Genomic DNA, 26,929 nt, shown 5'->3' on the forward strand with positions numbered 1-26,929 from the left:
GATTATATAAAACTGACGTAAAACCCCTCAGAGGTGCAAATATGAATAATATTTTAGAAACAATATTGGAAATAGATGCGTCAACATATCATACTGTAATTCGTTTCATTGGTGGCAATAATTACAGTAATGGCCAATCTTTAAAAGGCATTGTGGGTGATTATGTAAGCTTGTTGCATGCAATCAGGTCCAAAAACGCAGAGTGTAAAATAATCATCACAGGTCTACTGCCAAGAAAGAATGTACTTATGACTCTGCTAAATGATACCTTATGTACGTTGTGTGAAAATTTCCAAATACTCTTTGTTCCGCAATACAGGACCTTCTTCAAAGACAATTGAATGAACAGTTATACCAGCGAGACCGAATCCACTTGTCCAACGGAGGTACTGCCTTGCTTGTGAATAATATAGACCAGTACATTAGACGTATAACAGGGGTTAGGCATGAGTGAGAAAATTGCTTGTGTTGTGGAGAGCACGGTCATGTAACACAGCGGTGTCTGCATGGAAAACATATTCGTTTTCATGTTTGTAATGAACTAGGACATAAGCAAAGGTTGTGCAAATACCAGTAGGTAGAATGCAATGATGTCCAAGCCTATGAAAAACATTTCCAGCAGCAAAAAGCATTAGAATATGTGTATGCTTTCAATGTAATAATTATAATTCTTTAAACAGGTTTCAGGCACTATCTGATTTATGTACAAAGTGCAACTTGTTCACGCGTAAACAACTATGTGATACTGTTCACGTTACTTCTCCATCTGAGGCTCCTAAAGTGTCTAATATATCAGTGTCTTCTTGTAGGCATGTAAATCAGTCTCATATTGAACATTCTCATGTATCCACTGCATGTTGTCATGGTACACCAGATTCATCTTGTGTGTTATCTTCTTCTATTGGTTATGTAAATAATCAAAATGATGAAGAAAAAAATGTCTAGTCAAAAAACAATACATTGCATACCACCTTGTCTGAAAATCAATCCTCTGATCAAAATCGTCATGTATATGGCCTCTTTGGAAGAGGTCTGCAAGCAATCAACCTAAATATGCAACACATCCTCCCTAAACTGAATGCGGTTAAGTTAAAAATACAGCAAATTAATTCAGTCAGTATTATAGGTCTATGTGAAACCTTTCTTTCTGATGATACTAATGATTTGACGCTCCAAATACAGGGGTTCAACTTTGAAAGAAAAGATAGGGAATCCATGGGGTGGGGGTAATTTTCTCTATGTAGACAGTTCCATTAATTATAGCAAACGTGTTGATCTAGAGGTGACTGGGGTAGAGAGTATCTGAATTGAAGTAACCCTTGCCCAATCAAAGCCAATACTTTATGTTCAGTTTACTGGCCGCCTAGTTCGACGGATGATTGGACTGATAGATTTGAGGTACAAAATTAAAAAAAAAAAAACATTACTAAAGGAAGGTTTATAAACTATCATGTTAGGTGATTTTAACATAGACTACATGAAAACTCCACTATTAAAATGGAAAAGTAACTTTTGATGCTTACGACTTTACTCAATTAATTAACACCCCAACTAGAGTAACATATAAAAGTGCTACTATCATTGATCACGTCTATAGTAATAAACCTGTATACATAAGCAAAGTTAATGTGCCAGTTTACGCATTGAGTGACCACTACCCAGTCTGTATAACTAGACATGTTACGAAATCATCTAAAAATGGTCAACACATTGAAATATGATGCAGGGTCTTTAAACAGTTTGATGAGGAAATGGTCCTATATGATTTAGTTTGCAAACCCTTCCAATCAGTTTGCAATATAGATGATGTCAACACTGACTTATACAAATAGTATCAGATGTTCTATACAGCCTTAGACAAGCATGCCCCAATTAAAACAAAAAAGGTTCAACGCCAAATTACACCCAAGTGGATTATCCCTGAGATCAATAAGGATATGCACCTTAGAAAAATCTCCACAAGAAAAAAGACATGAAAAGCTATAGAAGTGGAGGAATAAAACTAAGCACCTGATGCATAAGTCAAAAGAGAACTACTATAAACAGGCTATTGATGTAAGTAAGAGTACCAATACATCGTGGAAGCATATAAATGAGCTTAACCCGCCCATAAACAGTTGTTTCTCCTCCTAAACTTAAGCAAACTGAGGATATAACAACATTTGTACAATCCATTGTGGAAATGTTCAACAATTTCTTCATAAGCATGTCCAGTAACAGTATTCATAACTAGACAAGCAACCCAATTAAACGTGATGCTCTTTTATCATTCATAAGAGCTAAAATTCCTGAAGATAAAAAAATTTCAATAGCTAATGTTAGTAAAGCTTCAGTTTTTGATATGCTAGTTAAGGTGAATATTAAGTAAGCCTCCGGACTGGATGGTATTGGTCCACGAATTCTTAAAATTGCTGCACCAGTAATAACAAAGTCATTAACGCATATCATGAACTTCAGTATAATTGGTGGTAATTTTCTAGAAACACTGAAATGTGTAAAGGTTACACCCATTTAAAAAAAGAGAAAAGGAGGATCCTGGGAATTACAGACCAATATCACTTCTACCTGTATTATCAAAAGTATTTGAAAACATGTAGCCATTCAGGTGTATAAGTTTTTTGAAAAATAGTCTCTTTCATAAAGCGCAATCAGGATTTAGAAAGTACCACTCGTGCCAAACAGAACTTACCAAATTAATTGATCTTTGGGTGAAGGAAATTAATAATGAACATATGAATGGGATTATTTTCCTTGACTTCAAGAAAGCCTTTGAAATTCTGCTGCTAACGTTGAACTGTTACAGGTTCGACAATCCATCTTTAAACTGGTTTAGATCATACCTAAACCAAAGGTCTCAACAAGTAAGCATTGGCAATATTAGCTCACAAATTAGTACTATTCATTCAGGGTCCCTCAATACTCAGTATACTATTATACATACTAATTTAAAGTTCTACTGTATTCGTCAGATGGAATTTTGATCATCGATGTATGTTAATGTAAACACGTAAATATATGCATACTATATCAGACGGGATTTATCTGATACCATTGTTTTGGTATTTCTTTATTATTACATTGTTGTATCCCCACCCCTCTTTTAGCCAAAAGGGAATGTAAAGTGTATGTGTCTGAAAGCTCGAGATGATAAATTGTTATATTTCGGACAGTCAAACATTAAAATGTAAAATTTTAAACTTTAAAATAATACAGTCTGGGGTTCAGTCCTTCCTTTACAATAAAAATAATATACAACAAAACCGGAACGTTAGAAGGTTCTCCACCCATATTCTAGAAATGTTTAGTTTTACATATATTTTTCAATTTCATTTTTCTTTTTTTCAAGCCATCGACGGGGCATGATTTTTACGTTCGTTTATGCAAACACATATTGCAATTTCCATTAAATGTTTCCATATTCAGGTGATTGTACATGCGATCACAAAAATGGTCTTTATTCAATGAAGTTTTGTCAATGTTTCGGGAAAGGAATAAATCGAAGTCCTCCAGTTAGATGATCTGGGTATAGACTGTCAGAATTACAAGGCTCCCACTGATGTCTTTTCACCCTTATCGATGGAGAATCAACAAATCATTGCAAAACTTGTAAACAGTTATCATAATTAATTCATTATTGCCACAAGCAGCCTATTGGAGCAAAATGGCGGACGAAAGCATTACCTGGAGGTGTGTCTAATTTATGCCCACTGATTGGTTAATTGATTAGCATGATTGACAAGTGGAGATATGTCAATTGGTCAGTCATATCGCTAAGATAACTGCAGTGTGGCAGTTTATAGTGATATCTAGCACTGGGCTATCATGTAGCAACATACCCAACCCCGTCACATTATTCTGACAAAAGGCCAACCAGCTATAACACTAACCTATTCATGCTGTTCGCCTAGCGAGACAGCTATTAGTACCATATTTATAAGTCTTTGGTATGCCTCAAACGGGGTTTAAACCCGGGACCTTCCGCATCCGAGTCGGACGCTCGAACCACTGGACCACCGTAACTGTGGTTATATTATGATATTAACAGATTTGTTAATAGTAACCTGTGAAAATTCAGATTGGATATCAATTTTGCTTTGAATTTTCTTAGCACATAGAACTCATTACCACTGAGCTAAATCAAAACAACTCTTATCTCTCTGAATTTCGAGAGGAACTGCTTTGATTTAAAGACCAGGTAATTTGTCACTTGCAGAGCTATTACTCAACAAAGGCCTCATTATCGATCAATAAAATGTAATAGGGGAGGGGGAGGCTGCGAAAAATCGGTATCGAAAGAGACTTAGAGCGGCAAAACAGACGCTTTGCCACTACTACATTGATGACTGTATTTAATGTATAATGTTGCGCTCTTTTAATATAAAAAGTCAGACTGAACGAATTTAATGCATTTTTTTTTGTGTGTGGACAGAAGGTCCTATATTCTTCTGTTTTATAAAATTCGATACTTTCATTATAAGGATTGACTTATTTTTTAATTCTAGGAACAGTGAATCGAAATAAATCTTAAAGCCCAAGTCTCAGACAATAACTACAATCATCACGCTTTAGCTAAAGGCACTGGCATAACTATAGCAACATTCCCAACATAAAACTGTATCAAGCAATAGTACATGTTCCTTTGGGTTCCGTTTTTAGGAATCATTTCACAAGTAACTCCAATCAATCAACATTTCAGTTATCTGGTTGCCCAGGGTGTTGCCATACTGGGCGGCAATACAGATTTGGGTGTAATTTTTCGACCATAAACATGTTTACAATCACGGAATAATAATACTATTCTGTATTACTCGTTAAACAAGCCATCTAGAAAATACCACTACCGTCAGATTTTAATAGCGTATATACACGCTTAAAAGTCTGATTCAACTGAAAACAAGTAAACTGATTAATACCGTTCCATCATGCAACGAACGTTTTGGCTGTTTGTTGTTTGAAACTCTGCTCGACTTGCATGCAAATATAAACGATATGACTTGCTTGCGTCTGACCCAGTTTTTCTCTCAGTTTTTTTTAATTTTAAAGTATCCGAGATGCAACAAAAAGGCTTAGATTCTAACCTGTATTTTCTGAGGAGAAAAGACTGTCATGTTCTAATGAGAATGGGCAGAGAAGAGTGAGCAAATATCCTGTTATGTACCACAGTAAGGAAACCAAAATTAATTTTTTAAATACTAAAGCGTGTTTGCAATATACATTTATCGATGTTTTAATATAACATTTTATTACACCCACTTGGTCTATGTTTGCTTGTTTTCCCCATATACCGCGATTTTCCCATATATCGCGATTTTCGTCATATATATAATACGAACTCAAGCCCAACCCAGGACCGGAGAGAGTAATTACATTATTCTTTTTTTTAATGAAATATGTAATATGCAATAAATGTATAGTTCTAGGCCTAAATTGTACTTACCTCCATTGTGGGCAGGGAGTCTCACACATGGCACCCAAGTATGCATATCCACAATTACATTTCCCGGTGATAATGTCACAATCAAAGCCATGCATACAGTTACATTGTTTGCGGCATCCTTGACCCCAAGTGCCAAAAGGACACATCTGTATGGAACCAAACACAATTTAAAGTTTTGCAGCATAAAAATCAATCGATCAGATGTATTGTGAACACAGTTTCGATGAGTCAAGAGTAAATAAACGTTTAATCAATAGATTTGTACGTAGTCTCCATTAAATAAAGAAATTCAATCCATAATTTCATTCTTTGAAAAAACAAACACATTTACCAATTTACCAATTACATCTCACTTGTATTGAAATCCTTTCCAGAATCTGTCTAAATGGTTTCTGGAAACATAAAATCTATAGTTTTCAAGAAGATTCCTTCCAAAAAAGCGCCAACATAAAGATATGTTTCTTAATAGTTCTCACAAACATCATAAGTATATTATAACATGAATTATTTTTAATGAAAATTAATCGATATTTAATTAAAGTACTGGTTTAGATTAATCTGTGTGCAAATAGTTTTGATATACAAATCATCACAGCATGTTATACGAAGGTTTATTATATACTATACATCATACCATAACCAATATTTAATATATAACATGTCACTTCCAATAGTATATACAGCATGTCATAAACAGTATTAATATATAACATATCATTTCCAATAGTATATCCATCATCTCATTGTAGATATAATATACAGCATGTCATAGCTAATATTATATACAGCATATCATTTCCAATATTATATACAACATGCCATAACTAGTATTATATACAGCATGTCATAAACAGTATTAATATATAGCATATCATTTCCAATAGTATATCCAACATATCTTTTCCAATAGTATATCCAACATATCATTGTAGATATTATATAAAGCATGTCAAAGCTAGTATTATATACAGCATATAATTTCCAATATTATATACAACTTGCCATAGCCAGTATTATATACAGCATGTCATAACCAGTAATATAGCCAATAAGCCATGACCAATATTATATACAACATGCCAAATTGTCATGGTCAATATTATTTACAAATTGTAATAGCCAGTATTATATCTAACATGTCGTAGCCAATATTATACCCAAAATGTATTTGTCAATATTTGATACAGCATTTCATAGCCAGTATTATATCCAACATCTCGTTCCTGATATTGTATACAAACTGTCATCTCCCCTGTCATATCCAACATGTTATATTATTATATCATGTCATAGTGAGCATAATACACTAAATATCAGTGGTATATACTACATAACATTATGGTATGCAACCTATCAGTGTAACAGATACTAAAGTCATTATGAAATACTAAATGTCATTATAAGTATCATATCTTACAAAGCACAGTAAGTATTGTTTACCACCCGTCATAGTCAGCAGGCTATAAAACATGTCATTGTTAATATATGTCACATGTCCTAGTCGGTATTATTTACATGTCAAGTCAGTACTCTGTATATTACATGTTACAGTAAATATGACAATGTACAAGTCACAGTAGTGTATGCTGTATATCATAGAATATACTGCATGTCATACTCCCTATAATATAGTATACGACAAAATCAGTATAATGTACCATAGTTAAGAATTATTTTTAAAAGAATCTCATGTTTACAACACTTTTTCATTGTTGGCTATTGTGTATAGCTCTTTATTATTTTATTCAAAATATGAACCGTGTTCTAAAGTAATTTCAGCGGCGAAAAGTTGACGGAAGGAATAAATAGATCGGCGCCTTTCCGTCTATCAAAAAGAAACAAAGTCAACTGTGTGTTTGGAGACAAAATTGCAACAAATATTAGTCTGATAAAATTATATCTCCAAGTTCACACATTTATTCTTTTAATCTAAACCACATTTTCATAGACCAGTTTGACTGATATAATGACAGTAAGAAGTTCATGCTTACGTTCTGTGCACCCAGCCCTTCACCCGTGATGAGACTGATTTTCGGGTATCGTTTATCAGTATCAATACAGATTTTGGGGGTTGATTTATCGGACTACAACCAAACATACAATTATACTCACAGGTTAACACTTGTGTTCTGAGTATCCAGGCCTATACTGATATAGACCAGTCCAACAGATAACGATGCTTACCAATTCACATTTATTTCCTGTGTAACCAGGAGAACATTTGCAAAAACCATTCACGGGGTCACATGGTGATTCGGTACAATCGCAATATTGCGAACAATTTTGTCCCCATGTATAATGATCACACTTTTGAGAACAGGTAGCTGAAAAAGAACAATGATGTTGTGAATGGATTCTAAGATGGAGAAAACATACAAAAAATATGTACTTTTAGACAATTACCACAGGTGATACGTTAGGATGGACAACAATCTGTCTCTATAATGGAGGTAGTGACTGCCAGGAAAAATAGTAGTTGTTAAACATTTGCACATATTAGAATTTAGTGGCAAATCAATGCAATACTGGCTTTAGGATGAGGTCTAAAGTTGCACATTTAAATATTAAGCATCCCCTTCTTCCTTCCCCACTGATTATGAAGATAATCCATGCCATATAAACACAAGTATGAAGTACTACAAAATGAAAGATAAATGGTAAATATAGGTCAAAGATAAAAAGTACTACAGTAAAATGTTTTTGCAATATCACAATCAAATGAAGTCGTTACAATATCACAAACAAATGAAGTAAAAATTTGGTAAAAAAATAAAATGTAATGGTGAAATGTAGTTACAATAACTACAAAAAAGGAAAGTTATGACATAATCGATAAAAGGTAGTTACAATGTAATGGTTAAATTGAAATGGTTGAAATGTAGTTAAAATACAACTAATTACAATACAACGATGAAAGGTAGATACAATATAAGGTACATGTTAGCAAAAAGTATTATAATTGCAAAAGGAAGTTACTATATAACACTAATAGGTATAAAATCCTTACTATACAGGGTAAAAACCTATTCTGTATTTCTCAATATTTACAGAGTCGCAAGATTTTGGTGATAAATTGTTTATTTCTTAATAGAACTTACATCAATAACCGTCTATATTACACAGAGTCAGTTGGGAACAACAAAATGGCTTATGTAACATTTGTTGAAAAGAGTGTATCATTATGGGAATCGGGATTGTATGATATACATCTTAGTCAAGCTTTTCTTCAAGTGTCTATTTTTTTAAAATATTTTTTTTTTTCCGTTTGGTGGGCTAAATATCATTCAAGTTAACAAATATCAGCCTTTTACATTTGACATGAAAACGCAGAAAAGGTACTATTTTACGACTCCTGAACAATGAGGTAGAAAAAGTATTTATTCTACAATTCTGAATGGTATAATACCAATAACACATAATTAATACAAGGTCCAGAATTACTGGAGTTTCCAAGGGAAATAACTGATAATTCACTGGTGTTAAATACTACAAGTATTTGCACCGTCGCTTGGATAATTGTACAACTAATCGATTCATGCTACTTTCAGATGCATGCATAGTATAATAGCAAGTCCAACACTTATAAAGACAAAAAAGTTCAAATACGTTATGGTTCAAGTACTGTTTTCTTCAATTTTGCTTCAAAGCACTGTTTTGCGCTAATTAGGCAGAATAATTGTTACTACTGTATTTTATGTGAAATATGCTTGATCAGAATGGTAAACATCTAGCACTATCGCCATGGATACAGTAATATATATGCTATTAATCTTGTATACATATTAATGGCCACTACATTTCGGAATAATATGAAAACAGAAACACAAAAAAGCCAATTGCTTGTTCCGTAAGAATGATGCATATATTTCATGCCGGGTTCGTCCATACATTCAATGAACTTTATCTGATATTCACTCGCTTTATGTACATATCCTCTCTATATTCTCTCTATCCCATAGAGGAAACCAATTTATCAGTATATGCCAAATAATTTCATTACATATGCAGATTGAGAGAGGAGGACGAAAAGATAGAACAATCGTAGAACAACATACGCAATTTGTATCCCTTTTCGCAGAAGCACGTGCCATCTTCCGGAGAGCACACACCATAACCACAGTTACATACATTTGCACAGTTCATGCCAAAGGTTCCTTGAGGACAGGGAATGTTACATGATTCACCTAACCAGCCAGGCAGACACCTGTAACAAGAAGATCGTTACGGTTTGACTTACATTTTCTTCGCGCATTTGCAGGCATTACTGTTTTTTACTTGTACAAATCTGATAATTTTTTTAAATACTCGCTTGAGTTTTTGGTTATGTGCAATTAGTTACTAGGTTTCCCATGCTTTTCTATGTAATGACTCATACTGGGAGATGTAAGCGCATGCCTTTTTTGTTGCTTTCCTGTTTTGCTACAGTGTATCTTTATGTATTTTAATTCTAACTTTTAAATGGGCAATATCAAGTAGATGGTGATATACCGTTAATCCCTGTGCACGTGTGCATCAGCCATGAAAAGGAAAATAAAATGTACATCAACCTAATTGTTTGGATTACTTGACTCCGGCCTATGTAAAAAGATAATCTGTTCAATGCAGAATTAGAATCCTTCAACATTTAATGCAAAAGGTAAAGATAAATACTTACTGACAAATTCCAGTAATGGGGTCACAGGACGAACTGTGTACGCAGTCACATTGAGCTATTTCGGAATAAATAAAAATTCAAAATATTATTTAATTAAACAATAAATCCTTGATGGAGAAATTTACCAACACGTTAGCATGCTAAACCATTTGAATTTGATACAAATACAATGACATTTCCCACGCTGATACTGCCTCGAATAGTTTGACACTAACAAGAGATAAACAAGATATTAGCCTTGCATGACTTGATAAAAATGTATCCCATGGAAATGTATTAAAATTGCTACATAAGTGAATATTGTCAGTTTTCTTTGTATACGCGTCTGTGTTAGTATTGTGTGCGTGCATGCTTCTGTGTGCATGTGAAAAAGCTCAATAACATCTGAGTAAACTAAGATACAGTAGTTATAATAATATGGTCTATTGTATATGCAATGCTCTTTGCTTGGATAGAAGACGACGTTAAGGTAACCTTTATCCAATTCCTATATACGGAACAAACAATTATCTTTGGGCTGGAATAGGTTATGTCCAGCGGAGTAACAAATAATCCCACACACGCTCGCGGATGTAGAGAATACATCTGACGCGCTGTTAAAACGGGTCGTTGTAGGCGACTGATAGAGGCTTGAACCGTGGCGGTTGAATCAATAGCGTTTCTGATGAGGGTGCAGATTGTATTCCTATAATCCAATCATTGTGAGTTGTTTACCATTGTGTGTTCTTTGCAAGCCACCCTACTTCTTTTTCTTCTATACTAAAAATCCTATTTATTCTTGTTAAGTTTTAACGCTGACATAACCTGTATTTGGCATCTTTTATATTGTAAAATCTTATTACGGCAAAAGCTATCAAAACATACGCGACTGCCAAAGTAATATAGTGCAGAGGATCATACATTGCGAAACAAAAACTTACACTGGCAATTTTGTCCATAAAATCCATCCGGACAAATATTTTGACACACTTCCCCAGTGAACCCCGGTTTACACTGGCACGTCCCATCCGTGCGACTACACGAATCAGTATTGTCTGGCGTACACTCGCAGCCATTCGTACAACCATTACCCCATCTACCTTCAGGGCATGGCTGTGAATATCAGAATACAATGTTACCCCATATTTGGAATTATGATTGTGTTTACAATAAATATAGATGAATCAAAAATATAGAATAAGCGTCATCATTATCATCATCATACAATTATTATTATTATTATTATTATTATTATTATATCAAACAAATGGTATCATCAATGTAATAAAAAACAATGTATTGCCATAGTTCTTTGATCTTTTCTTATGTATTTTCTACTACTGAAAGGAATTTTTTAAATTGACTAAATTATATTTCTTCGAGAATATTTACCATATCAATTTACGTTAGAAATATTAGCTTAATACCTCGGGAATGCAACCCTACAAAAAACTAAAATCGTCTTATTCTATCTATTTTGGATAGACAAATGGCAGCACTCTTCCCCATTAATTACCATATACCTCCCCTTGATACCAAGATGTGTCGCCATTGTTTAAGCTGAGCGAGACAATAATGCGGACGCTGGCATGACGTGGTAGTTGGGAGTGTTTTTACGTAATGTGACTGGGATAAGTATGCTCGGGGTATCCCGTCGTTAGCGCGTAGATCAAATGCGCGCTGACAATTGCGCGTGGACATATAGAATCTATCTTGGGTTTTGGGCCGAGATAAGGAAATCCCAGTCAAGAGTTTATATTATTTGTCTGGTGGGGAGACATATAATATAAACCCGCGACTGGGATTTCCCTATCTCGGTCCAAACCCCAACGTAGAATATTTTTCTCACTCGATATTTTCCTTTAAAGTAAAACTAATTATGCATTAGTTTTCACGTGCAATGTTTACATGCGATAAATATGTTAATGAGGGCCGTGGTGTTAGCGTTGCGTCCGAAGTACAGTTTATACGCGTGAGCGATGAAAAATAACATAAAACGTCGCATAATAATGAGGTATTATAACATTTAATATATGGAAGTTATATGAAATTGACAATAAATAATTAATCTTTATTACGAAAAACTTTTTTATTTTCATCAATTCCTATTTTGAAAAGTTATATTGTAAATAATAAAACGATATTGGCTACTCAGCTCTACTGTAGTTATACCTAGTACAAGCTGTAACGAAGAGTAACATCTTTCTTTAGATTATTCATGGGTAATTGGAGATTTGTGTCACTATCGTGTATAACTATTCGTTTCTTTGGAGGAGGTGAAACTGTGTGTAACATATTTGTGTTGTCCTTAATATTGATTGTAAAATTACTCCCGTGTATAATAGACCCTCCAAAAACGGACTATAGCGTATAACCATGTGCTAAACTTTCAAGTTCATGGATTCTTTGAACATTTATTTTTCTGTCCTGGAAATATGGCAAGTGCTACAGTGAAATTTGCTGTTGGATTAATGTGCTGACGGATAAATTATTCTTTCTGGCTGGTAAGTTTATTATTTGTCATTAAATAGAGTAGGTATATTTTTGATTCAACCGGGGCACAGTGTAGCTGCTTAACAAAATTAGAAAAAAGCATGTTTTAAATAAAACTTATCTGGCTGTTACTAAGTTTTCCGTAGTTGTTAAGAGAGTAGGGAGGCTATGAAGTGTATAGATCTATAGTATATATGCATGGATAAGTGTTTTCTGTTATATTGTTCACTTCACACAGCATTGAAAATTGTATCCTATTTGTAGCACAGTCATTTTCAGGTCAGCGTCATTAAATGTAGCTAACAGTATATAATTTGTTTCACACGAAATATTTAAAATTAGTTAGGAAGCTTTTAGCTACATTTAATGACGATGATTTAAAAATGTATTGAGCTAGACCTGCGTATAGGATAAAAGTGATTATGCTGTGTGGAACGAACAAGCATAATACCAAAAAGCTCGACAATCATATGCGTTTGTTTTTGTCTCTCTCGAATTCTTTTTGTATGGTGTGTTCTCAAAGATGGATTTAACTTAAGTTACTATGTTTTTGTTATACGCTTGTTGTTGTTGTTGTTGTTTGATTATAGTACAACTACGTCAGGCACAGCAGAAGACAACAAGGGTTTCTTTATTTAAAAGTAGTTCTGAGCGCGTGGACACCTTGACTGAGACGATTGGTCTAATATGACTAGACTGAGACAAGAAAAGTAAGGTTAGCAAACAAAGTAGATTTCTCTTGCGCATGGGTGAGAAAAAATTCTGCACCAACAAAAGCGCGCAAAGTATATATTATAAAAAATTAATATATCAGATGAATAAGCATATATTCGCTATTTAAAGAATGCTCAGTCCTATTAATATGAGTTGCAGTGTATTAATTATATCACTGTTCAAAATGCAACATTATGTACATAATCAAGACATGCTATGATATGCTCTTTCCTTCTGAGACAGTCTTTTCCATGGTTAGATATGACTTTTTACATATTTACAAAATGAATTTGGTATTTATAGTTTTCTAGGCTTATACTGAGTATATACGCACCTTGATGTCTGCTCAATGAAAACAGTGATTGAAACTAGTACTTTATTTTTACTCAATATTAAGAGTGTACTCACTTTGATGTCTGCTCAGTGGAAAAAGCGATTCAAACTAGTAGTTTATTTCATTCGAAATGAGACATTTATCGATCAGAGTCATAATAAGATTACATGCTTATAGTTTATGCTGCCTGCTTTCGACGGCGCGCATTTGACGGACATATTTCGCTGCGCGCTTTTGTCGGCTCACTTTTAAGCTGCGTGCTTACGACAAGGTGCCTTCTTCGGGGAAACATAATTTGGTTAGAAAATTTGCTTTCTCCTTCGAATACGTTACAAAATCAAGCGACGTTAGGAGAATAAGTAATAACAGTAGGGGATGCTGTACAACCGGCCTCTACCTCCAGTATACTTCTGGAGATGAGTCCATGGATTCCCCAGATAGAAAAAACCCTGTTCACCTAATGACACAGTCTGAGATCAAATGATAGATGAAGTTAAGATCTTTTCCCCTACACAAATTTTCACTGGGAATCCAGCGAAATTATGATGCTGTGTTGATTGATCTAGTTGGGGCTGGTGGCCGTCTATTCTGCTGATACCGGCCATAGCAGATCCAACGTTTCTCTCTATAACGTTAAATCTCTGAGGCAAAACCTCGAGAAGGTTGAATCTGAGTGCCAGCCAACAACTTCTATAATATCTAGGGTCGAAACATTGCGCTCGAATTCGAGGCTTGTAGAAATGTGTTTAATCTCATGAGCTATAATCCTCATGAGTCAACTATGATCTTGAGAGATCTCTGAGTACGCCGAGAGTCTAACCCACCTCAGTCACGAAGCAAGGGCCGGATGGGTGATATCTTGTTTTCCGATCTTGACCGGGAGAAAGAAACGTTTGCGCGAGCCACGCCTTGTCTATGTGCGTCACAAGTAGTGCTTGAGGGCGCGGACAGGACCATGCATGACTGCTACTCTCGATCTACCTATGAAAGAGAGGACGAATGACGACTCGTTACTACCTACAGAGGGAAACCTATCCTTGTCAAGGTTGTGCAAGAAGGACTACCGAACTATCCGTTCCAAACTGCAGATAGTTCGGGTCAACTGAAAGGGCATGTACATCACTGTCCCTGCATACGTAGGCTGAAGCTATCATGAGCCATGTCTTGTATGATAGAAATTTTAGCAAAGCATGCGCGATCATTTCAAACGTGAGTTGAGCCAAATTAGATCCCGGACAAATTTCATTCTGGAAATAATGCAATTGACGTTGTTCGCTGAAGATAAAATAATTTTCTAACAGAACTGATAGATCTTTATCATGCGTAATATCACATCTGCCGTGATGACGGAATGTGCCCGATATCACAGACAAATAGTCTTTGATAGTGATCAAAGCCAACTGTTTCTCCTCAAAGAACCAGATAAAAACGTCGGCCAATTGAAGGAATGAGGCACACACAGGGACAATTTGATGGGTTTGGCACCTGTCTATAAATACACGACACTTCCCCTCGTAGGCCTTCAGAGCGGAGGGTATTCTCGCTCTTGAGATTTGCGCCAGAATCGAAGGTTTTATATGTTTTAATTGCAAGGCAGACCTGATAAGAGTCAAGCGTGTAGAAGGAGACGGTCATGGCAGGGATGGAGCACCCTCAACAGGTGTTGCGTGAGAAGATTATGAATTGTGGCTGGGATACATCCTGGGTAGATCTCATAATAGTCCGAGTAGATCGGTGACCCATGACTTCCCTAACCTGAGAGGGGTGATTAAAATGATCTTGCAATTCTAACCGCGTAACTTCTGTATTCGTTTTGGTTTTATGAAGTGGGGGGGTAGGCAAAGGCATCAAACCCCTCCAAACTAATCGAAAGCTTATCCACGACCCAGGCTTCTGGGGTTTGGAATAGGAGAGACAGGTGGAAAACATGTGGTTCTACCTTGTCGCAAAAAGATCGATCATCATTCGTCCCAGGAAAGCGCAGATCCGAGCAAAGATTGAAGGGTTGAGAGACCATTACTTGTGAAGGACATGGCCTCATCTGAAATCATGGTGTAGGCCAGGACATTGAGCCTGCCGGGGATATGTCTGACACGCACATTGATACGGAGAATGTCGCACCAGCGTTGACAATACCACACCAGGACACAAAGAATGGGTGATTTGGTGCCCCGTTTGACGAGGTAAATTACCACTAGCGAACGAGATGAAGACCGTTTTGCCTGAAGAGTCGTTCTTTCCAGAAGTAAAAGGTATTGATGACAGACTTTGTTTCTAGGATGCTGATTATTATAGATCGCTCCTCCGTCTTCCACTTGCCACTTACGGTAGCCAAGTCAGGCAAAATGTGGGTACCCCAACCTTACGTAATGGCGTCAGTGTAAACTGTTTTTTCCTTTGGGGCTTCTCCTGAAGGATTCTCCTGGACAGCCAACGGAAGCAAGGAGGCTCGAATCTCTCGTGTGATAGGCCGCATTGAATGAACCGAGGAGACGAAGGAACTCTCTCGCTTAAGATTCTTGCGTGAATCGGGGAGAATGGGGATGTGAAATTATGCATTGGTCAGGTCGGAACTTATGGCATATCATCCTCGTTGGTTGTTGAGGCGAAATGAACTCGAAGTCTCCATTGATCTCCAAGTTTAACATGGAAGATATCGCCACGATGTTCCCAACCAGCTTCGGCGTAACATGGAACACATTCGTATATACTTTGTGAAACAATAGATCCAACATGTGAACTGCTGAAACGTTCTTGTCTAAAGCCGGAAGGTCCGTACATAAGGCGTTCGAGTGCGTCCGATCTAAGCGCAAGGTGAAGTTCGCTGACGTGTGGAAAGGCTGATCCCAGCTGGGTTACTTAAAATTAGGAAAATATTCCCCTAAAGTGTCAATAGGATCAAAATATAGGAAGAGATGGATGATTTTCTCAGATTGACGGAATTGCGTCTTTGTTCGTCTGCTGTTTCAAGTGACCGGTCTTGTCCAGCGACGGATGGTCCCATCCTTTATCCTCTCCGTTCCTTGACGTAACGGTATCTGTTGGATGGGTGAGACGAAATTTAGGGTAAGACTGAGGGTATCTCAGCGTCCCCCACAAGGCTTGCCTCGGTGGCTGATTTTGGGTGGAGACTAAGGATGTCCGAGGTACCCTGCCTATCCAAGACCGTCTCTCGTTCCCCTTTGGCGCTTCCTTAAGTACCACATTCCACGTGTTTTTCTACCAAACACTGCATGTCTTACATGTTGATTGAGACGTACATTTTTTACAGGCAATGCGTAGCTCGTGGGTACTCCATGATTTTAAGTCTCTTGCATTCATGCACTTAGACGACATGCCCATGAAACGACACAAGAGAAAAGAAATGAACAAACTATAGCAGAAATAGTAATGGGTTGAAATTACTAAACGCTAGAAGACACTGTCTTAACAGACACATAATAAAGGCGTCCTAACGTTATTTAAGGCCCTAATGGACGTAAAATAATAACCACTAAACTATCAAACCAGTGTGTATAATAATTAACATGGTCGTAAAGAACATGCTATTAGCAGTGTATGAAATTAATACAATGCTAAAGATCAACGGACCAATAATTGAAAGAGTCGTGGCGCTATACTAATGCCCTATGGACTAAATATTAGTTTACCATGAGAAAATCGAAACAGCATGTAAATTAATAATATGATCTTAAATATCAGGCGACACAAAATCATAGATGAACGAAAACAGTTCATTTCATGCTCAACACAATATGACTTTGAGGAGGTCAACGATAGCGTGGTGGGACGGAGTCTTGCACACGAAGTTATACTAAGTAACAAAATCAATCAAATATTTGACTGAAATTGTAAAATAATATATATTATCTACAGGGGACAAGTAAATCCAGTGAATACACCCAAAACGCTTGATGGTGTGCCTCTAGGTAAGAACAGAGAAGCTAAATTGTTGGAGGCTATAGCACTGCGTGTGCACTGCACGACAGTGAAGCTTAAAACTTGCGACACCTGGTAGTATCAAGGGGAGGTAATGGGAATTAGCTATTACCCTTTCTCTATCAAAAATAGACATGATAAGATCTTATGTTACTTATTTAGGCTTGAATAAACAGTAACAAAAGAAAGATTGAAAAGAACAAGCTTTGACAAATATAACAAATAATTTATTTCCCTGGAAACATTCCGTAAATATGAAGATATATGAACTTACTGTTTCCAGAATCAAATTAAAAAATAATCCAAGAGTAATCCACCAATACAATTTTTGAAGTCCTAATAAGGAAATATGTTAATGATTTCAAGTTTCAGTCCCGACGAAGAATCCAAGATTACATATGCTGTAACTTGTACTGTGTTGAAGTCTACAGTTCCTTGTAGAAACACAATAATTAATCCTCCGGTCCTGGAAATCCAATTAAAATTTCCAAGAAATGTCCTTGTCCAAGAATTATATATGAATACAATAATCTTTCCAGGGAAGAATTAACAAAATAACTCAAAAAGTAAAAAAATTAATACTAGTCACAACAGAAGAAAACAACTTGACATCAAATGTTTAAAAGCCCCGAACTCTCTCTCTCTCTCTCTCTCTCTCTCTCTCAGCATCACTATTAATACTAAGTATTTCGCAATTTCGGAAATGCCTAATTGCGAAATAGAGGATTAACTGATCATGTTTGCATATAAAAATCACCTAGCCACTGTATGTCTTTCATAAGAACCAATCATTTTACTCTGAGAAGAAGTGTTTCTGTTATTAGGTACTTATGAAAACATTCAGGTCAAATTCCCTGTAAACAAAATTACATTACATTGACATGTAAAGAAAATAAAAAGATTCCAAAGCCCACAAGCAATCAAATCAAATCAAACACAACTTAAATCAAATATAAATTAAAACAAATATACGTAAAAAAGACGATATTCGTCTTTTGTAGGGCCAGGTTCGAGATGTAGCTGGTTAATATTTTTAACGTAATGTGATTGAAAAACGTATTCAAAGAAGAAAGAGTATAGTAATAAAAATGTATTATTATTATTATTATTATTATTATTATTATTATATAATATTGCTATTGTTTGTTGTTGTTTGACTAACCTGATCACATCGACTGCCCATGAAACCAGGTAAACAGTTGCACTCGATTTGGTAAACAGTCTCTGTTGAACTGCTTGTATCACAGTTTCCCCATTTAGGCTGAAAATTACGAACGTTCAGATAAATACATGGATATATCTGGAATAACATATTTTGCATGCAACGTAAGATAATGTGTCAGTAATTTCAAGTATATTTAAGTTATTATTACCTTGGAATAATTCATTACTACCATATGATATTCAGTATTAATTTAGAATAAAGTTGAACAGAGATTGTACTGAGGTATGCGGGGTCATGATCACGTGATAATCATGGCGGGTCATGATGACATGATAGTAATGGTGAACATTTAGAAAGAAAACGTAGAGTTAATAAACAGAGTATTCAACATGTCTCTTAGAACGTGCAATGATGATTATTCTACTGTCAATCGAACTCATGTGAACGCTTATGACTTGAAACGTTTCATAAATATCTTTCAATGACATAGAATAATTTTATACCATCACGTTATATGTGATAATCGTACATGAAGTTACACGAATTGAGATTTGAAATTTAACTTTTAAACCAAGCGCTATATGTACATTACGTGTCTTGCAGAGAAAATGGCTGACTTGATGCACACAATTTCATACTCATTTTTAAGGAAGCTAAATGTTAGACTGGATATCGTACTACAAAATTAGGTACAAAGCCTAATACAAATTCATTGTTGTATCTTGAAATAAATCTAATGTCCATTTCGATACACCATATATCCTGCATTAGCCTTGTGTAATTTCATAGTGTCATTACAAAAGCCTCTTAGGTAGCGCAATCACTTCTCTCGAGAAACCAATGTCAACAGTTTATGAAAGCATTGGCCGTCTTTCCACATAATTTGCAGGTATGAGACAGTGGAAAAAATAATGAATCCAACGTGCCCCATACAGTTACCTTACAAAAAGCATATAGGCTTGAAACACATGCTATGAGAAAATGCTGATAGCAGCGACATTATGAAGTCAATATATATATATATATATATATATATATATATATATATATATATATATATATATATATATATATATATATATATATATGTATGTATATATATATATATGAATGACATTAAATAGACGCCTGTCTTGTATTCAGCTTAGCAATTATTCAATATTCCTCCTGACATCATATAAATGTTACTTTTCTTTGCTCTAATGCCGTGAATTGGCATGTGATATTTTTGCATTATTAATCGCATCTATTCCTATTTACCACACGCACCGACATCAAGCGCCTAAAGTTTGAAGCAGCTCATTCTGCTAGCGGTCCTGGATTAGCTGTCTATTGAGGGCAATGAAATCCGAGGATACCCGGGTCACCCATGTTGCCGTGACAGCACAAGCTGCAACTGTCTTGCAGAAACGCCAGCTGTTGTGTTTCATTTTTCTTGGAATTTGGAAAGTGTGTGTGCGTGTGTCATTTGAATATTTAATGTAGCCTTGTCACAGTTTATAATGTTGTCTAGCACAGACATGTAGCATCATGTCCCACGCAGTCACATTATCCTGACACCAGGACGACGAGTCCTAGTACTAATCGCTTATTGTTGAGTGCCAAGTGAGGCAGCCGCTAGTGCCATTTTTCTTGGAATTTGAAAAGTGTTCGTGCGTGTGTGATTTGAATATTTAACATAGTTTTAACAATTCTTCCGTCACTTTGATGTCTGCTTTGTCACAGTTTATAGTGTTGTCTAGCACAGACATGTAACATGTCCCAACCAGTCACATTGTCCTGACACCAGGACGATCAGTCCTAGAATTAATCGCTCATTGTTGAGTGCCAAGTGAGACAGCTGCTAGTACCATTTTTAAAAGTCTTTAGTATGACTCTGCCGGGGATCTAACCCGCGACCACCCGCATTTGTAACGGAAACTAGATAAGTAAAACCTATAATTCAGCAACTATACCACTGTTATTTTATAAGCTGAATATTTTTATTATTTCGACTAAATTCAACGCCAAAACCACCAAATTGGCAATTCAAAACGTGGATGACCCCTGAGTCAATGTATGTACAGGTCTTATATGACTTAACTTGTGTCAATATGGACACCATTTGTATTGTCAGCTAGCGTTCAAAAACAAGTTATTATTGAAACTAATAAATGACAAGGTATATTGGATAAAAAACCTGAATAACTAAAACAAGCATTTAGTCATCTGACCAATTATTATGTCAGTTTATAAACAGATACATACAGATATTTGTTAATCAGGACGATACCACCGCGTGATTTCGATGAAATATTTAGCGGGAAATCTTTTATGGAAGATGGAAGGCTACGAAAGATGAATTGTAGCCCTGGTCGCAGTTCTATCTAACAACAAGCTGGCAGGCTACAGAAACTGAATAATAGTCTTGGTCGTAGTACTATCTAATGACTAGCTGGAAGGCTACGGAAGATGAATTGTTGCCTTGGTCGAAGTTCTATCGAACAACTAGCTGGAGGGCTGCGGAAGATGAATATTAACCCTAGTCGCAATTCTATCTAACAAATAGCTGGAAGGCTACGGAAAATGAATAGTTGCCCTTGTCGCAGTTCTATCTAACAACTAGCTGAAAGGCTGCGCAAGATAAATATTAGCCCCGGTCGCAGTTCTATCTAACAACTAGCTGGAAAGTTACGGAAGAAGAATAGTAGCCGTGGCCGCAGTTCTATCTAACAACTAGTTGGAAAGTTACGGAAACTAAATATTAGTCTTGTTCGCAGTTCTATCTAACAACTAGCTGGAAGGCTACGGAAACTAAATTATAGCACAGGTTGCAGTTCTATGGAACAACTAGCTGGAAGGCTACGGAAGATAAATAGTAGCCCTGGTTGCTTAGAAACAAGCAGAATGTCAAGACTGAGACAGAAGATGAATTGCAAAAGAAATGTTATAATTAAACTTTTCAAATGACATGGAGGTTCTGTCATAGCATGGTGTGTAGATATTCCTGTGTAATTTTTATATCAGTATTTTCCTTACATAAATATAGCTACTAACATGGTCATATATTCTTTTCAACAGAATTTCTTTGAATATTACAGATTACAACGTGTTTTTCTTTTCCAGATATTTAGCTGAGATGAATATTGTTGTCTTTGCTTTTACAAAGTTCAGTCACTAACGTACTAATTTTCTTTTAGCACAATTGGGCGTGCTAATTAATCTTGTCAAGAAAGGCATTGGAACGCTTGGCGCCTGCTAACCGAACTGGTCAAATAGGCACCGGAACACATGGCGCCTGCTAACCGAATTGGTCAAATAGGCATCGGAACACATGGCGCCTGCTAACTGAACTGGTCAAATAGGCACTGTAACACATGGCGCTTGCTAACCGAACTGGTCAAAGAGGCACCGAACACATGGCGCCTGCTAACCGAACTTGTCAAATAGGCACCGGAACACATGGCGCCTGCTAACCGAACTGGTCAAATAGGCACTAAAATAGTATCATTTTCTAATTTGACTTGTCTAAGTAGCAACGGAAGAACAGATTTTCCAAGTAATTAATTCTTACTTTTGAAGTATTTGCTTCGGCTGTGACACACCATTCGTCACACTTTGGATACATATTGTAGCCCGTGCCAGGCACAGCAGGAGGTGGACCGAACACCTGGATCCTATTTGACCCTCCACATGTCTGCTGGATGTCACCCCTGCAAGGTGTGCTGCACTCACTGAAAATATATAATGCACTATTCAGATACAGATTTCTGTGTGATTATGATTTTTAACTTAGCTTTAACAATTGTCCAGTCATATCGCTATGATGTCTGCATTGTGGCAGTTTAAAGTGATGTCTAGCACTGGGACATCATGCCACAGACACGTAGCATGATGTACCATCCGGTCATATTATCGGACCAGTCCTAATACTATTCTCTTAATGCTGAGTGCCTAGCGAGGTATCTGTTAGTATTATTTTTATAAGCATTTGGTGTGACTCGGCCGAGGATTGAACAAACGACTTCCCACAACCGAGGCGGACTCTTTAACCAGAGCGGTCAGATTCAAATACAGGCATATCATGATTTTAGGATAACGGATGATATAACATCACCTAATAATCAGCGTACGTACACCACCACATCGTGAACATGGTGAATAAAAACATGTAACATCTCCATTTGGTATCACATATAGCCAATGCAAAGCCATTCGAGGGATGAACGTGGAATGGTTTGCCCACTGAACTTAGACACAAACACACACTGTTCCCATTCAAGAGGGCTCTCAAAACTCACTTATTTCGACTGCAAGAACAAGCTTAAAGACCTAATAATGTTTCCTACCTTAAATAGTCTCAGCATGTTTTTTTAATGTTTTACAATTTCATGGTGTTTGTTTTTGTAATGATATCATTATATGTTTTTTTTTCTTATAGGTGTTGTCTAATGTTGTAAAGCGCTTAGAGCTTCTAAAGATTAGGCGCTATACAAAGTCCTCATTATTATTATTATTATTATTATTATGTTGTAAATACGCTATCAAACATGGGCTCATAAGGAAGAACACTTATACAACTTAATAACATCGTAGACATTGGATATCCCAGGGACATTGGTGTGTTCATAGAAAGTATTGGCTGAAAACATTGAAAAGTTAAAATTGTTAACAAATCTTTGGTATTAACTTTTAAATTGATTGTAGTTTTAGTTCATACTACCAGGAAGGAACAACTTATGAATTCATGCTGCCTTCGTGTGTGCTTTTAAAAAAATGTAGACAATGGTTAAACAATAGTTACATTGTTTATTCTTAGGATTCCTTATTGTTTTGTACAACTATTTGTAATTGTGATAATTGGGGTTCCAATTTTGCACGAGTCATGAAATTGCGAATCTCGAAAAAATCAATTCAATCATGTTCTAAATTAAGTTCAATACTTATATATACCTGTCTTGTCGTTTCCTTGACATGTCAAGCTGGTTATCGCAGAAACATTCCTGAGCGAATTGAGTTCCAGAGAACATGAAACCACGCTGTCTGAAATAGATACATGTACACACATTTGTTGTAAAACAAACTCAATATATATTTAGCTATTCCGGTACTGTTCTGAGATCACGGGAAACTAGAACCAGTATTTAAGCTACATTTTTCCTAAAAAGACCCTAACACGTGGCTATTTTGCTATATTTGTGGTAAAGAGATGGTGCGAAATGGCGGGAGGTGTGATGGGTGGGGTGGGGTTGGAAGTGGAGAAGTATATGGTAACCACATTGAATAACTTCCAATTTGTTTTAAAAAATAAGTAATGAAAATGATTGCTATCTAAAATATGTCATAAAGATACAGGATATTTTTTCATCACCTTTATTACATACCATTTTACTACACAGAGCTGATTATAATTTGATGCATGCAGTGGCCTTTGTGTAACACATTCTGAATTTGTTAAGTGTAAATAATCTGCAAGGTATAAAAATTAGTTAAATGTTAAGCTGTAATAAATGTATGGACGTTATCTAATAATTGAATGTATGGTAGTTATTAAATACTTGAATGTATGGGAGTTGTTTAATACTCGAATATATGGGAGTTGTTTAATACTCGAATATATGGGAGTTGTTTAATACTCGAATATATGGGAGTTGTTTAATACTCGAATATATGGGAGTTGTTCAATAATTGAATGTATGGTAGTTATTAAATACTTGAATGTATGGGAGTTGTTTAATACTCGAATATATGGGAGTTGTTTAATACTCGAATATATGGGAGTTGTTTAATACTCGAATATATGGGAGTTGTTCAATAATTGAATGTATGGTAGTTATTAAATACTCGAATATATGGGAGTTGTTCAATACTCGAATATATGGGAGTTGTTTAATACTCGAATATATGGGAGTTGTTCAATACTTGAATTTGCGCAGTTACTCAGCGCCTGAATGTGTGGAGTTACTCAGTATCTGAATGCATGGGAGTTATTCAATACTTGAGGAAGACCCTTCAGGCGAAAATGTAAATGCAATATCTTACGCATAAAACAGATTGTGGAGGAATTGCTACTATGACTGGATGTAAAGAGATTATAAATTAAAAGGTACACTGATACCTGCATAGATTTTGACATAACTTAGGTGTCATGTTAGCTGCATCAGCATCTGACAGTTGTATCTGGTGTGCAATAAATCGATCATTTATGCTCCTTTCCTCAAAACATCCGCGGTAAACCTCATTGCCGTACACCGTCGTCCTGTAATCAATCAGGCTCTGACCAACCTGGCTGTGATCCTAAATGTGAACGACAAGGCTAAAACCTTGAAGAATAGCAGCTGGTGCTTTAGGAAAACAGGAAATGCACAATTCTAGATAAAATGTTATTTACAACTTTAAGGATTATTACCTATATTAAATGAGAAATCTATATGTGCATGTGTGTGACATGCGTGTATGCACGCGTGAGCCGAAATGATAACATAAAAAACCCCACATTTGAGGGAAGAAGATTTGTCGATATAAAAGTGTGTGTGTGTGTGCGTGTGATTTAGATTTTTAACTTAGCTTTTAACAATTTTCCAGTCATATAGCTACGATGTCTGCAGTGTGGCAGTTTAAAGTGATGTCTAGCACTGGTGCATCATGCCGCAAACTTGTCCCACCCAGTCACATTATTCTGACACCAGGACCACCAGTCGAACCACTAACCTCTTAATGTTGATGAGCGCCTAGCGTGTTGGCTGTTAGGATCATTTTTGTAAGTCTTTGGTATGACTCGGCCGGGGTTCGAACCCACGACCTCCCGAATCCTGTACGGACGCTCTAACCACTAGGCTACAGGAATGTTCGTCGATATAAAAGCATAGTATTTAGAGCCCAAGGATGTGTATATATATATATATATATATATATATATATATATATATATATATATATATACACACACACACACATAACACACACACACACTATGCAACTCAAAGCGAGCGGCAAGTTTTATCAAACATGGTTATTGTTTACTTCTCACAATTATAAAGTTCCCCTGTTTTTATTCAACATGTCATTCGCGCGACTTCATGGGATTTGTTATTCACTAAGCGATTAAAAAAAAAAAAAACAAGTTTTCCTTGCGGACCAAAACTGATGCTCTGCCATCAGTCAGAAAAGCGTCTTTTTGTGCCGATATCATAAGTAGTTTAGACTGACATATTTAGGCTTCTTCAGGCGCATGTTAGAAACATACACTGGATGTTAATAGGAACCATACTTAATTTTTCCCAATCAAATCAGACTATGCATACCTTATTTACGGTGAAAGGACACGTTTAATTTTCCCAATCCAATCAGACTATGCATACCTCATTTACGGTGGAAGGACACGTTTAATTTTTCCCGATCAAATCAGACTATGCATACCTCATTTACGGTGGAAGGACACGTTTAGCCCAAACCGCCACATCAAGGAATTCCTTATTAATTTCCTCCAAAAATTACCTCCCTTGCACAATATTCTCGCAAAACAAGCTCAATGTTCTTTGTAAGAAAAATATACAGTTTAACTTTCAAAATAACAAATTCCTTCGATTATTGTTTTTACTATTGTTGATATGTTCTTGTATGCCATAGTAAATATAAACCACGACTGTGACATAAATATACAACTGTGATGCCCATCAATGAAAACATCATTCATATAATTCACATCAGTTAGATATATATGAAAGTAAATAAGGATCATACTGGATGAATCCATTTGTCCAGATACTGGTTTCAAACCGTCACCTTTTGTTACGTCAACATAACCTTAGATAATCTCTAACAAAATCAAAAGGAATATTTTGAGGTAATGAAAACTGCGAGATGTCTTCATTTTTCATTCAAAAGGAAACCTAATACTATTAATAACGAAATGTATGACATTTCTTTTATAGTTCGAACATTATCGAATGATTTTTGTAAATTATATTCCTTTACTACGAGGACCTATTCTTTTCAGATCTAACCGGATATTTGGGCGGAAAAATCATGCTAGTTGAAGTAGCATCGTGGTTATGTCTGAATCCATTATAGAGAGGCCAGGTTATTTAACTTTTGTCAGTAAGAGATGAAGTGGTTCTGATTGGAGGCGAGTCTTAGATTACTGTCCTGAAATGATGTCAGATTCAATGTATAAATGCTACTTGGTTGAGACGAGCCTGTTGCATTAGCATCTGTTTACAAACTGGCGTTGGA

General features: G+C 36.0%; 1 protein-coding gene across 1 annotated transcript in view; it reads right to left on the reverse strand.

Annotated features, from left to right (window-relative positions):
• Positions 1-2,229: 2,229 nt before the first annotated feature.
• Positions 2,230-26,929, reverse strand: part of LOC149791956 (uncharacterized) — an 81,647-nt gene continuing 56,947 nt past the window's right edge. The window contains exons 17-22 of the mRNA XM_089969503.1: positions 24,980-25,065; positions 23,648-23,737; positions 22,300-22,428; positions 18,713-18,811; positions 5,438-5,583; positions 2,230-2,288 (exon numbers count right to left, since the gene is read on the reverse strand). Of these exons, the coding sequence (XP_089825629.1) occupies positions 2,230-2,288; positions 5,438-5,583; positions 18,713-18,811; positions 22,300-22,428; positions 23,648-23,737; positions 24,980-25,065 (609 nt within the window). The remainder of the gene's footprint in view (positions 2,289-5,437; positions 5,584-18,712; positions 18,812-22,299; positions 22,429-23,647; positions 23,738-24,979; positions 25,066-26,929) is intronic.

Source organism: Sinohyriopsis cumingii, chromosome 9 (assembly GCF_028554795.1).
Source record: "Sinohyriopsis cumingii isolate HCF-2022 chromosome 9, ASM2855479v2, whole genome shotgun sequence".
In the NCBI taxonomy this organism is placed as follows: domain Eukaryota; kingdom Metazoa; phylum Mollusca; class Bivalvia; order Unionida; family Unionidae; genus Sinohyriopsis; species Sinohyriopsis cumingii.